This window comes from Tursiops truncatus, chromosome 13, assembly GCF_011762595.2.
Source record: "Tursiops truncatus isolate mTurTru1 chromosome 13, mTurTru1.mat.Y, whole genome shotgun sequence".
NCBI lineage: Eukaryota > Metazoa > Chordata > Mammalia > Artiodactyla > Delphinidae > Tursiops > Tursiops truncatus.
In genome coordinates this window covers 21,987,757-22,001,807 of record NC_047046.1, presented here as the reverse complement: position 1 = coordinate 22,001,807, position 14,051 = coordinate 21,987,757, and the positions used below count along the sequence as shown (strand labels likewise).

The 14,051-nt window shown below is 43.3% G+C and overlaps 1 protein-coding gene across 2 annotated transcripts in view; it reads right to left on the bottom strand.

The window, feature by feature from the left end:
* Positions 1-14,051, bottom strand: part of KREMEN1 (kringle containing transmembrane protein 1) — a 64,817-nt gene that overhangs the window by 33,510 nt on the left and 17,256 nt on the right. For both annotated transcript variants that reach the window (XM_033837131.2, XM_033837132.2), the window contains exons 2-3: positions 12,843-13,005; positions 7,894-7,985 (exon numbers count right to left, since the gene is read on the bottom strand). In XM_033837131.2, coding sequence (XP_033693022.1) covers positions 7,894-7,985; positions 12,843-13,005 — 255 coding nt within the window. The remainder of the gene's footprint in view (positions 1-7,893; positions 7,986-12,842; positions 13,006-14,051) is intronic.

Below are 14,051 nucleotides of genomic sequence, written 5' to 3'. Positions count from 1 at the left end.
CCACCCTATAAGAGGTCTAAGTATGCTGTTGGAAAGAGAGGTTGCCCAGGTAGAGGCCTGAAGCTGTCTTGGATATCCCAGCCCCAGGAGAGCCCCCAGGTGGATGCAGCCACCCAACTGAGCCCAGGTAAGAGCAGTAGAAGCATGGCTGAGCTGAAACTCAGCCAACCCACAGAGTCAGGAGAAATGACAAGTTGTTGTTGTTTTAAGCCATTGGGGTTTGGGGTGGTTTCTGATGCAGTAACAGACAACTGAAACACCTTACTTGACAAAAGTTCAGTCCAAGTTCAAGAGGAATGATACAGCTGTGTCTCTGGGAAGAAGAGCTCAGTCTGACTTGAACTTTTTTTCTGGGACACCACAAATATCCCAGGCAAAGAACCACAGAGGCATCTTTTACTCTTCCTGCTGTTTCATCCCTTATATATTCCACTTGTCAAGTTCTGACTTCTTCCTAAATGCGTCTTGGATTAACCCTTCCTGCATGATCTCACTGCTGCCACCACCGCCCAGGCCCTCATCTCCTGCGTTTAGAAATCTACACCCATTCTCTCCTCCCCAAACGTCCCTCCCCCGATCTACCCTCTAAGGGACACTGGGCTCATCTTCCTGAACGAGGGCTTTCAGCGTGTCAGCTGCCAACTAATCAGCCCTGGCTTTCAAGGTTCTGACCCGGTTCCTCTCTGTCTGCTCCTTTCCTCAGGCATCTCGGCTCCCACCAGCGTGCATGGCAATCCCGTGTCCTTCCTCCAAGTCTCTGTCCAGCTGTTCCCTGACCTGCTGTGCCCTGACCCGTCCAGCCCCACCAGCCTTACTCGATAACAATGCCTCCAGCTCCCCAACCCTCACGGAGCCCTCTCATCTTCAAAAACTCACAGCCCTCTACCTCATAATTCAATCTTATTTATATAATTGGTGGGCTGGTCTCCAATTTTCTCCTGTGTTTATAACTCAGATTCCTAATTACATCATAAGATTGAGGGTAGGGACTATTTCTTATGTTTATGTATACTCCTTACAGGCAAGTGCTGGTGTAAAGATTTTACAGTAAAATTGCCCTTATTGATCTAAATGATTTTCCCTTTTTAAGTTATTAGCATGCTTTACACAACTTTGCTTTAGAACATTTTGGAAATGTGATATACATAACTGTCGCTGAGGAAAATGTCCATTTGGTTCAGAAAGTCTGTATTTTTTTAGTGAAAAATTAAATAATATCCACTGCCAAAAACAATGAGTAATCGAGTATATGCCAGATCTGAAACCATAAAACTGCACTGTCAGAACGAATGTGGGGCCTCCTGTGCTCCCCGAGTGCAGTGTCACATCAGGCCCCAGGGGAACGGCCTCCGAGCAGCTGAGGCACAGCTCCGGGGCCCTGGGGCCAGTCATATAAAGCAGGAACAGAAAGAAATAAAATGCAGGTCAGGAATAACTTGTTTAGGAATTAGATGACAGGAGCATGCCAATGGTGGTTTATGTCTTGGAGAAAGCACAGGCCACCACAATCCACGCTGTTACTTGCATGCCTTCCCTCTGCTAGGTCCTGGACTCAGAGTCATGTGTATTTTACTCATCTAATCTTCAAAATAACCCTGAAAGGTAGAGATGTGGAAACCAAGGCTCAGAGGAGAGTCATTTGGCTGTGAGCTATTAAGCGAGTAATGATTACAACCTAAGCCGGTATGACTCTGGAGGCCACATTCTTTCCACTAGATTGTGTTGTCTCTCTTCTTGGGAGAGATATGACATCACATCAGCAAGAATATTTAGTGAGCACCTGTTACAGCCTCCACAGTGCTAGATGTTGTGGAAGATTTTTAAAATATATGGCTCGAGGAGGGAAAGCCCCAATAAATTCCATCAGTACCCCTCTGTAAATAAACATACAGTCCAAGTAAAATGAGGGGGCCGGCTGAGCAAACACAGCTTTCAGAGAAACCCTCGAGTACCCCTCCACCTTAAGTCTCTCCTTCAGAGATTCCAGAGCTACCCCTGTGCCTATATTTGAACAGCTTAGTCCAGTTGGGAAAACAAAACTGCTCACATCAAGCAAGAATAAACAATCAAAAACAGGATTCTGACCATGCTAATTTGGGTAGTCTAAAAGGGTTCAATTAGACAAAAACATTAAATAATTGTAGTGGAAAGAGAGAAAAGGTAAAAAATGAGTCGGCATAATTCATATTATTAACGTTCATCTTTTCTTTGGCTACCAGCTAAAGTTTAAGGTTTCACTTTAGCTGTAAAGTGTTAGTGACGTGCTGAGATGTGTCTTTTTCAAGGTGAGGTTCAGCCAGTGCAATGGAAACACGGTGCTGGGAGAGACCCTGAGGCCTGGACAAGGCTGCTGATGCAGGGTTTCAAACAAAAGGTCCACTTCTGGGGAGCCCCTTCCCAGCTGAGAACAGCTGGGCCGGGAACACCCGCGGAGATGGGCCCAACAGTCTCCAGAGCTGGCTCTGCCTGCAACAAATGCTTCCTGGATACCATCGCAGCCTGCTTACTCCCGGGGCTTGGGATTTCCCAAACTCAAAGAAGAAAAGAAAATGACTTGGAGCTAACAGCTTGAACTGCAGACCCTCTGTCGCCACTGAGTTAATCCTTTGGTTTCTACAATGTCAAAAAGGCAATCCTAATAATTCAGCATACTATCAGAATTTCAAACTCTAATTCCCAAACAATCCACAAAGAAAAATTCTCAAGAATGACCTCAACAGTAGCCTGGATCCATCTCAAGGTTCCCGCTTTTAAGGAAATAAAGGAAATGGGGCTGTTCTCAAGTACTGGACAGAAATGGCACTGGTCTTGCCATTAGGAGTCCTAGATTCAAATCCTATTTGGCTCAGAGGGTAATCCTCACCAAATCACTTAACCACTCCAGCTTCATTTTCTCATCTGACCAAGGGGAGCAGGCGGGAGAGGACATACCACCTGCTTCATAGAATTGTTGAAAAGGTTAATAAGATAATGTGAATATAAGTGCTGTACACGTACTAGGTACTCAATAATAACTGAAATAAAAGCTAAAATGTTTAAAAATCAGTGCTGACATTAAAATGCAGAAAGTGCTGACAAAAACGAAACATTTTCTATAATTGAGAGACTGCTTTGACCACTACTACCAAAGTGCCCTTGGCTTTTTACTCAAAGTCTGAACTTTAAAAACTCAGTCTGAACTTTAAAACTCGAAGTCTGAACTTGAAAAACTCTTATTAGGGATCACAATCGGCAGGTTTCAAATCCTGTTTTGGGGGTTGCACTTTTGTAAGGAACAACAAATCTGTTTTAACAAAGTCAGGGTATCATTTAAATAAAAGGAAATTGAGTCAGTGAGACTGACCGAAGTTCCCATATGGCAGAGGTGCCATTGCTGGCATCCTCTTAGGCTGGTCTGGGAGAATATGATACAATCACTAGACAACTTCTCACGGATTAGGAGGGAGAAACCTCATCCCATATCCCTAATACAGAGGCTTAAGAAGTTATGGAGAAATGTTTCCTTCTGACCCTCCACACTCCCCTCAGCCTCATCACTATCTTCTTGGGTCAAGTCTGTACCCAGAACATTATCTGGCCCCATCTAATTCTTCTCGGACCTCATCTCCTGTCCTTCCTTCTTAAAACTGATATCTCAGCAACACTGATTTTGCTTGGGAATTCACGTGTGTGTGTGTGTGTATACGCATGTAAACTGTTCCCTTTGCCCAACCCTAACACCTAGAACCTGGCTGCTTGAAGTGTGGTCCTGCAGTGCCAGCATCCCAGGGGTGTGTTAGAAATGCAGAGTCCCAGATCTGTCCCAGAACTACTGAATCAGAATCTGCACTTTAATAAGATCCTTGGTGATGGTATGTACCTTACAGTGGGAGAAGCCCTGAACTAAGACCCCACTCCTTCCAGAAGCCCTCTGACAAAGAGCAGGCCTGCCACCCACCGTGCCAGGGCAGATGCCCCCCTTTAGTGCTCCCATTCTTTTGCTCATCTCACTTATTACAGAGTATCTCACATTTGCTGATCTGTTTATATGTCGGCCTTCAGTCCTAAACTAGGGGCTCCCCACAGGCTGAAGATCATGCCACCCTGTGTCCTCTACTTTGTACAAGGTCTGGTATATGGTTAGAGCTTAAATAATGTCATTTGTCACAGCTAATCACTTCTAAAGTCCTTGTGATTTTAAACTCTAATAACTAATTTTAAATAACTAACTCTAATAACTAATAGTTTTAATAACTTTAAATAACTAATAGTTTTAATAAGTTTAATAACTAAAACTTTAATAACTAACCTTAATAAATAACTCAAATACCTGTGAGTTATATTTAAAAAGTACTACAATTTAGCTTAGTCATGTTACACATTTGAATCCAGATACTTTGAATGTATTTACACATTCACTTTTAAATTTTTTAAATGTTATAAAATTTTTTAGTATTACAAAAATTATTTTTATAATTGAAACTTTCAACTATACACAAAAGTAGGAAAGAATATGAGGCCCTTACCCAGCATCAACAAATAGCCACTTTTAAAAAACCATTCTTGGGCTTCCCTAGTGGCACAGTGGTTGAGAGTCCGCCTGCCGATGCAGGGGACATGGGTTCGTGTTCCGGTCCGGGAAGATCCCACATGCCGCGGAGAGGCTGGGCCCGTGAGCCATGGCCACTGAGCCTGTGTGTCCGGAGCCTGTGCTCCGCAACGGGAGAGGCCACGACAATGAGAGGCCCGCATACCGCAAAATAAAAAAAGAAAAAAGAACTCTCTGTATATGTAAACGACCATGCCATTATTGTACCTAATAAAACTAAGAGTGATTTCTTAATATAATCTAATACTCAGCCTGTATTCAAATTTCCCTATTTCAAAGATGAATTTTTATAGTTGAGTTTGTAGAAATCAGGTGAATATTGAACAGCAAACCAAAAATAGCTCTCGGAGCCAACATGATAAATATCTCATGCCTGTGGCCTCAGGCCCTAATCAGGTATGTGAAAAAAATTATATCTGCCTTTAAGTGCCATTTGCAGGTTCTGCTCCCCCTCAACTAGATTACTTACTTTAAAAAACTGTACAAAACTTTTATAAGAATCTATAGGTAAAAGAACAAAACAAAAGCCATGCTAAGCATTACACAGCATGTCCCTCAAAAGCAATAAAATAAAGAGGAATTGGACTGGTGAGGATGATTATTTAACAACAGACAGATGCGTGAGGGGTGGACATTAAGCCAAATGATTTCTCCCTCAGTAGCCAAACCAATAGGACTTAGAGATTTAGAAGGCGGGACACAGAGGAGTGGTAAACTTGATGCTGTTGGAATTTCCTTTTAAAAATCTGTATTTCTTCTCTCTGCAATAAGAACGAGGTTTCTGAGAAACATACTGGCAGAAGCAGTTTAAACAGCAAATCCAATTACCTCAGAGTTGTTCTCCTTTTAACAGTAAGTTCTGATCCATGTTCCGTAGGTCAAGAGCACAGTTCAAATCTCTCTTTGCCCCCTTCTGAATCAGGCTTGTCTCTGCCTCCCTGCTCCTTTTAGCTCTGTACGTAACAGAAATTCCGGTCTCCACACAATGGCCCACCATTCAACCACACTCAGCTTTGTCCCTAAACATTCACTCCCCCTGGCTCCTGCTGGGTCTGTTATATTCAGATATGAACTTTCCAGGAATCTGATCATGTCACAGGCCTTTTCCTGTATGACAAGTTCAATGCTAATCATGAATAGCAGGCTTCACACAGAGGGTTAGCATTATTCATGAAAATGATGACTCCACATCCAGAAATAGGGCAAAACTGACCTAAAATAGGCAGGCTGGATCTCAGTTGAGTCCACCAGGCAATTACCAAGGTCTCTTGCTGCAAACAGCACAGAAGTTTTTCTCAACTTTGTTAATCTGACACAGTAGAAGCACAATGTCCTTCCAGACTCAAGGTCTGAGGCTCAGCTTCATGGGAAGCACTGGTGCCCACAGGGTGAACAGAAGGGTTTTCCGAAGAACCAAAGCCAGACACTGCTCATTCCTCCCACACCCCCAAACCAGGGGCTCCCCAGTTCTCATTCCCAACTTCTGTATATCTCCCTACCCTGATCATTTCAAGACTGGCTTTAGAAGCTTTGAGAGAGTTACCAAAGGGCCTTAAGAAAAATAATATTTAATTTTTCTCTTTGGGGACAGTGAGGCACATCTGACAAATATTACAGATTAGAGGGAAATTTAGGTGGTTCATACTGTTTTGCTATAATTCTCTCCTCTGGAACTTAGTCTCAGTGACCACATGAGTCCACTCCCATTGGCCCAAATTATATTTTATAAATGCGAGTTGAGGATTATCTTTCCAAATAAAAGCGACCGGATTGAAATCCCCCCTTCGCCATTCCTGAGAGAATGACATAGGCTGGTACTAAAAGACTATCTTTGTGTAGAACAAATGGACCAAGGAAAATCTGCTTTCCTCTCCCCCTGCCCCTTCTTTTTTTACATAACTAGAGCCAAATGAGATGTTTTTCACTTTAAAAATCTGATTAAGCAGCCTGGGCAAAAGCCTAGTGTTCTGGTCTTTACTGTTTTCTCAATTTGGGGGACTGAATCAAGGTATATCAGGTTGGAAGGATAGCAAAGTGAGGGTCTGACTGCCAGACAGTCGTGACATGTGGAAGTTTAGTTCATGAAAAGTGAGCACTGGTCCCCTTGAGGCAGAATTCAGACCGCTGTGGTCGGCAGGAGGGAGAGGGTCGCGGGTCCCACATGGACCTCCATACCCTCTCCACACACACCCTCCTGCCCTGAGGACTGGGAGACGAGGCAGGGCAAGGGGTAGGTTTAAATCATAAGGAAAAAGAAAAAAAAAACAGGTAGAATTATTATGAATGAGCTGTCCTTTTCTTCAGCTCTAGGAACTGAAAAACCTTGTTCCTTTGGCATATTTAAGAAGATATTATAAACACTGCATTAGTAAACGCCTTACAGTACCATGTTTGATTTTGGTTCCTGTACTCTAAATCTTCCCACAACAGTTTCCACCTTGTTTTAAAGTATCTTTCTAAGATCCCCTGCCACATCACATATTCCCTGAGGGTCAGGGTATCTTTCTGCCTTTGTACCTTACAGATAATAAACACTGAATACGGGAATGAATGAATGAACCAGTTAGAAAACAGGTCTTGTGCTAAAGACAGAAGAAAGTGGGTTTTCCAATAGTAGAGAGTGACAAGTTGTGAGTTATCATAAAATAACAATAGAACATATTTATGCTAATGTGAGGAAAGGGACTATCACATTGGCTTTGGAGGGTATCTAATTAGATATTTACTGAACACCATTTTTCAGGAGACATATCACATCAAATCTAAATAGTAAGCAGTATCATAACTTAGTTTTACTGTCTATAAAGGGCTATTCATTCATTCTAAAAAAAAAAAAATTTTTTTTTTTGGCGGCACCATGTGGCCTGAGAGATCTTAGTTCCCCAACTAGGGACTGAACCTGGGCCCCAGCAGTGAGAGTGCTGAGCCCTAACCACTGGACCGCCAGGGAATTCCCTCATTCTAAAAAATTAATTCCCCAAAGTGCAAGGTACTTTTTTTTTTCTGGACTGCTACTGAGCTGGTGCCATCTCTATCCAAGAAAGAATCCGCATGAGGAAATCAAGCAGAAGCAGAAATTGTGGTTGGGCTTATCCATCAAGGGAATGGGTCCTGAGAGAAGCTGAGAGTCCCGTTTCTGAAAAGCCTCCATAAGAGAAGTGAAAATCCTCAGCCCAGGTGGCTCCTCCTTTCACCTGCTTCAGGAAATCCACCTGCCTGCACTACCTGCCCCCGGCAGCGGCCTCCACTCTGCACGCCTAGTGCTCAGGGTTCCAAAACCTGCCATGGGTGCATTAGAGCCTTACTCTGGCAGGCGGGAATCTCACAGTACTTCCAGTAGACACCATCCTCGTGCTCCGCCACGTAGCACCAGGGGCTCACATCACCGTCTGGGTTTCTGTGGAGGGAAAAGGACACACCTGGTAACACTCCCATTGTTTTAAGTCAACTGGCTCATTGCTTTTCAGTTTTACCAAACGCCCCTCACCAAAAACAAACAAACAAAAAACAAAAAAACACTTCAGCTTCTGTGTCGTTTCTAATAATTCATATAGATTTTAATGCCACCTCTTATGAAGAAGAAAAAAGTGGTAATACTACAAGAACAAAGCTATCCACTCCAACAGAAACTTCAGAGTTTGAGGGTGGGGGTAGGGAGTGAGTAAAGGTGAAATATGTTTACACAAATTCACTGCAGTGTAACCGGGACAACTAACCACTGAACAGATGATGCCAAACAGCACTGGCACCTTAACCATGAACACGGTGGTCCCATGGCTGGGAGAACACAGGTGCTCGCAAAACTACGGATAAGAATACGAATGGAACAGGGACTACCCTGGTGGCACAGTGGTTAAGAATCCACCTGCCGTGGAGAAAAGGGAACCCTCCTGCACTGTTGGTGGGAATGTAAATTGATACAACCACTATGGAGAACAGTATGGAGGTTCCTTAAAAAACTAAAAATAGAATTACCATATGACCCAGCAATCCCACTACTGGGCATATACCCAGAGAAAACCATAATTCAGAAAGACACATGCACCCCAAGGTTCACTGCAGCACTATTTACAATAGCCAGGTCATGGAAACAACCTAAATGCCCATCGACAGATGAATAGATAAAGAAGATGTGGTAAATATATACAATGGAATATTACTCAGCCATTAAAAGGAACGAAACTGGGTCATTTGTAGAGACGTGGATGGACCTAGAGACTGTCATACAGAGTGAAGTTAATTCAGAAAGAGAAAAACAAATATCGTATATTAATGCATATATATGGAATCTAGAAAAATGGTACAGATGAACTGGTTTGCAAGGCAGAAATTGAGACACAGATTTAAACAAACGTATGGACACCAAGGGGGGAAAGTGGGGGGGGGGCATGGTGGTGGTGGGATGAATTGGGAGATTGGGGTTGATATATATACACTAATATGTATAAAATAGCTAACTAATAAGAACCTGCTGTATAAAAATAAAAAAATTAAATTAAATTAAAAAAGAATCCACCTGCCAATGCAGGGGACACAGGTTTGAGCCCTGGTCTGGGAAGATCCCACGTGCCATGCAGCAACTAAGCCCTGCACCACAACTACTGAGCTTGTGCTCTAGACCCCGTGAGCCACAACTACTGAGTCACATGCCACAACTACTGAAGCCCGCGCACCTAGAACCCGTGCTCTGCAACAAGAGAAGCCACTGCAATGAGAAGCCCATGCACCGCAATGAAGAGCAGCCCCTGCTTGCCGCAACTAGAGAAAGCCCACACGCAGCAATGAAGGCCCAACGCAGCCAAAATAAATAAATAAATTTTAAAAAATATAATAATAATGTGAATGGAGTGAACGGTCAGGATGGAAACTTGGTGATTAGAGTCAAAGGCCCTGAAGATACGCAAACCCCCTTTACTTGGCAATTTCTCCTTTAGTGCTATATTCTAAGGAAATCTTTACTTACAAAGATGTTCACCACAGCATTTTCATAATGCAAAAAAGATAGAAACAACAATTAAGGATTGGTTAAACAAATATGTCCATATAAGGGAATGCTAGGCAGCTGGTAAAAATGTGGTGTAGAGACACATTTATTAATATGGAAAGATATTCACAATGTCTTGTTAGGTTTTTTTAAAAAGGCAGCTCTAAAACATGATGGATGACAACAATCCCATTTTTGAAAAGATATATTTAAGGAAGGATATGCACCAGACTTTGAAAGTATTTATCACTGGATGATGGGACTACTGGTAATTTTAATTTTTTTCTTTTCCAATTCTCTTTATTTTCTCATTTCTTCTACAATGAACATTGTGTAATTTTTAAGCAATAAAGTAAAATTCACATCATGTAGTCTGCACTGACAAGCTTTCACCAGGATCAGGCCAGTCAACTCATGTTTGATAGAAATGGGTCCTATTTCCACGTCAAAACACTAACTTCTCAGGGAATTCTGAAAAAAACTACGCCAAAGAGTTTCACTCAGAACATACAGTCCTATAATCCTGGTACCAACTTCTGATATGGCAATAATAATTGCAAAAGACTTATTCCACATTTCTAAATGAGTGGCTTGGAATAAATGCCTTTAAGGTCTTTTCAACTCAGAAATGCCACGACAATAATGGGCAGCACTGCTGAAACAGAGCAAAAGATGGCAGGGGTTACTGGACACACAGAAAAGCCTCGCCTCTCTTCGCTGCTTTTCAAGCTCCTTTTATTTGGACTCAGAACACTGGAAACCTGACACTCCGGTTAGGCCGGAAATGGGCATAAAGACCCGGCAGCCGGAGCTCTGGAGCAGCCCCTATCAGGCCTGGGAGGGATCAGCCTATTGTGTGGCCCAGAAGATAAGCTGCCCTGAAGCACAAAGGGTCCTTTTATTTTTTTGTGCCCAAAGGCAGGTACCAGTGCCAACCCTGCTGTCCCGGCCTCTCTGCCTCCCCCCAGTCCAGATACGTGGAGCCAGAGAAGTGCGTCCCCATCACTCGCCATCTTGCAGACATCTCAACTGGGATGGGTCTGGAAACATCGCAGAAGACAAACATGGTGTCGGATGTCAGCTGAGAAATCAAAGTCGGAGAATTTGTACAAAGCCCTTCTTTAAACAGTTTCACTGTCATTTTCCTCCCTCTATTCAGTGTTCAGCTTTGATGTAGTATTTGGTAAATGCTTTCGAAAACAACTGTTTGTCATCAATGTCAAAACCATTCTGAAAAGCATCGGAATAGGTTAAAAAAAAGAACAAGCAACTTCATCTTTGACTCTGCTGCAGTGCTAAAACGAAAGGCCCCAGCTCTCTGATGTGATAATAATCGACAATTTCAGTATCCCTTTTTCTGAAGGATAAACTGTTAGTTCAGGTCTGGTACATTCCATCAAATCAAAGGAGAGGACCGCAGCCAGCCAAGGCTCAGGAGGAAGGTGGTCCCCCCGCTCTCAGTGTTTTCTTAATGGATATTTACTGGTGCATTTCTGAGAGCCTAGTGGTAAACTGGGTACTAATCTATAAGAAAAGATTTTCTTGTCAGATAAATAAACTTCACTGGAAATTTAAAATTTACCTTAAAATCAGGAGCACGTCTGAGAAGGCTTGCTTGATAGAAGGCAACAGAATAACAGAATAATACAATAGAATAAACCAACAGCCTAATACCAAGAGACACTTTAGAACAATAAGATAATTAACTATGTAAAAATAAAAAACAAACACTGGTTTCTCTTCCTAAATACTCTTCCCAACCCAAGCCAACTATTCCCATGAATAGGAAAACTAGGGGAAGAAAATAAGCCAGAAATGGAGTGGGGTTAATTTTTTTAATTATGCAAGAAAAAAATGAATGAACATGTATAACTTTGGAAATAAAACATCAAAGAATTCTTTAATGAGCATGTGTAATGTTAACAATAAAATACAAATGATAGCGAAATGTGAAATAGCATATATACAAATTGTTACCTCTGGGAAGTAGGCCTTGTTGGAGAGGATTTGGGAGGAAAGAGGTACAATGGGGACTTTCATTTAAACAATATATATATCTGTTGTGTTGGAGAATTTTTTTTTGGAAAAACTTTTAATACTTTTATAACAAACAAATAATACAATGTAACATATAAAATATAGCAATCAAATAACAAACTAAAAAATAGTGCAATAGCAACAATGGGGGAATGACCAGTTGGTACACATTAGAACCAAGGTGAAGCAAAAAGCTGAAGGCACAGGGATAAAGATAACATGGACTACAGGCCTTGAGACTTCAAGATAAGCACAAGGGTCCTAGGGTGTTAGCAAAGGTACCTGGAGAGGGCAGTAGGTAAACACTGTGGCCCATGCAATGCAGGTATAAATATGTTGTCTCAGCTGGATCAACAGTGCCATGGTTGAGATTCCAACATTCTGGTAGCACTGGGGGCACAGTGTGTAGCTCAAAGAGTAGCTTGGTGATCATTTTTCCCTGTCCCAATGGCTCAAGAGGCTGCCTTTGCACCTGTCCTATTAATAATTAAATTCAACACATGGCTGACCCATGAGTCATGTTACCAGGATCCTGGGTATAAATAGCTAAAACGTAGCTATAACCAAGGGTGCTCTGGTCCCTACTGACCAGTGATTCTCAATTTGTTTTGGATCACTGAAAACTTTGAGAATCTGATCAAAGCCATGGATCATCTCTCCAATCACAAGTACATGCTTGAAGCACCATGGGTCTCAGCCCCTGCAAGGGTCAGACAGGAGGTGAAAGAGCAAAGGAACACCTTAGTCTGTTGAAAAGAAGGAAACAGCACAAATCTGATGGCTACAGCTGCTCCCAGAGCAAGGTGGTACTGGGCTGGCAGGAGGTGGTACAACGCAGGGAGGGCAGCTTCCTTTGCTCAGAAGCAGAGGGAGGTTTGGGTCACAGATGGTGCTCTGCTTGCCCATGACATTCACAGCAGCTTAAGAAGCTGCGCTGTTTGTGCACTGTCTTCTGGGACAACTAAGAAAACCCTCTCAGAGAGACATGGAAGCTATCACACAGGAAAGCAGAGCTCTGAAAACCAGTATCAAAGCAACCCAAGTTGAAAAGAGTGGGTAGATTGTGTGTGTGCGTGCGCAGTTTTGGGAGAAAGATTTTTAAAACAGTGACAAGAAAGGCCTTGTGAGTTGGGCAAAAGAAGACAAAGAAGCCTTCCCTGTTGTGAGCAAGGCCAGAAGAAATGGGAAGAGGAGACCAGAGATTTTTTTAAGTACTGTGAAACCCCATCTTACCTGCAGTAGTTATGCTCGCCCAGGCCCCCCTCCCCGTTGGGGTATTTCAGAGTGTTGTATGGATGCTGGAAAGTCTCGTTCCAGAACAGACATGGCTTCCCGCCTTGCAGTGCTGTCCAGTTCTGTGTTCCCCTATAATCTGCACCGTTGGCTGTGAAACATTCTAGGAGAAAGAAAAGACAGAGCAAACTAATTTTCTGGCAACATCTATAGCTTCCTCCCTCTCTGCTTGATGTTTTATTTGTTTTGTTTGGACCAAGCTAGAAATGGATAGTGTCTTGCTGATCCTGGACACAGTGGATTTAACATTGGTAGGGCTGAGGAAATCTGAAACGAGGTACCCTCCAAATGCTAGGCTCATCTTGGCACTCGCTTGTCTACAGACACTAGGACATTTTCCCCTGAAGTATACAGATCCCAACTAGGATATAAACAGGGAGCTGAACGGTAATGAAGCCTATGGAGTGAACCGGGAAACCCCCAAATCTGGGAAGAGTTGGTAACAGCCATCCGTGAGGAACTCTGGGTGCTCGGAGGGGGTCACTGCTCTCGCCAGCATCTCTGTGTGGTAACTAGAACCAGGTCACCAGCTGTAACTGAGCTCTCCCCTACAGTCTGAAAGGCTGCACTGACACTTGGATTTAATAAGACCATCAGATACAGCAACGTTTTGGAATCCCAATCACACGAGTCTGGGAATGACTCACATTCCCCGGTAATGAAGAACAGTCCTCCCCACGCTGTTTGAGATAGAGGTGCCACAAAACAGACAGTCAACAGGAGGGAACAGGGGCTGAGTTGGCATTTTCTCTCACCTCTTTCTGAAATTCGTTCCTACAGGACACATTCAACATGGTCTGAGGTCCGTTTAATAAAATGACAAAATCCTTGCAGGTGCAGCAATGTGCTTCTAAAATCTGCCTCTCAGGGACATCCCTGGTGGTGCAGTGGTTAAGAATCCGCCTGCCAATGCAGGGGACACGGGTTCGAGCCCTGGTCTGGGAAGATCCCACATGCCGCGGAGCAACTAAGTCCGTGCGCCACAACTACTGAGCCTGCGCTCTAGAGCCCGCGCGCTGCAACTACTGAGTCCACATGCTGCAACTACTGAAGCCCGCATGCCTAAAGCCCATGCTGCACAACAAGAGAAGCCACCGCAGTGAGAAGCCCACGCACTGCAACGAAGAGCAGCCCCTGCTCGCCACAACT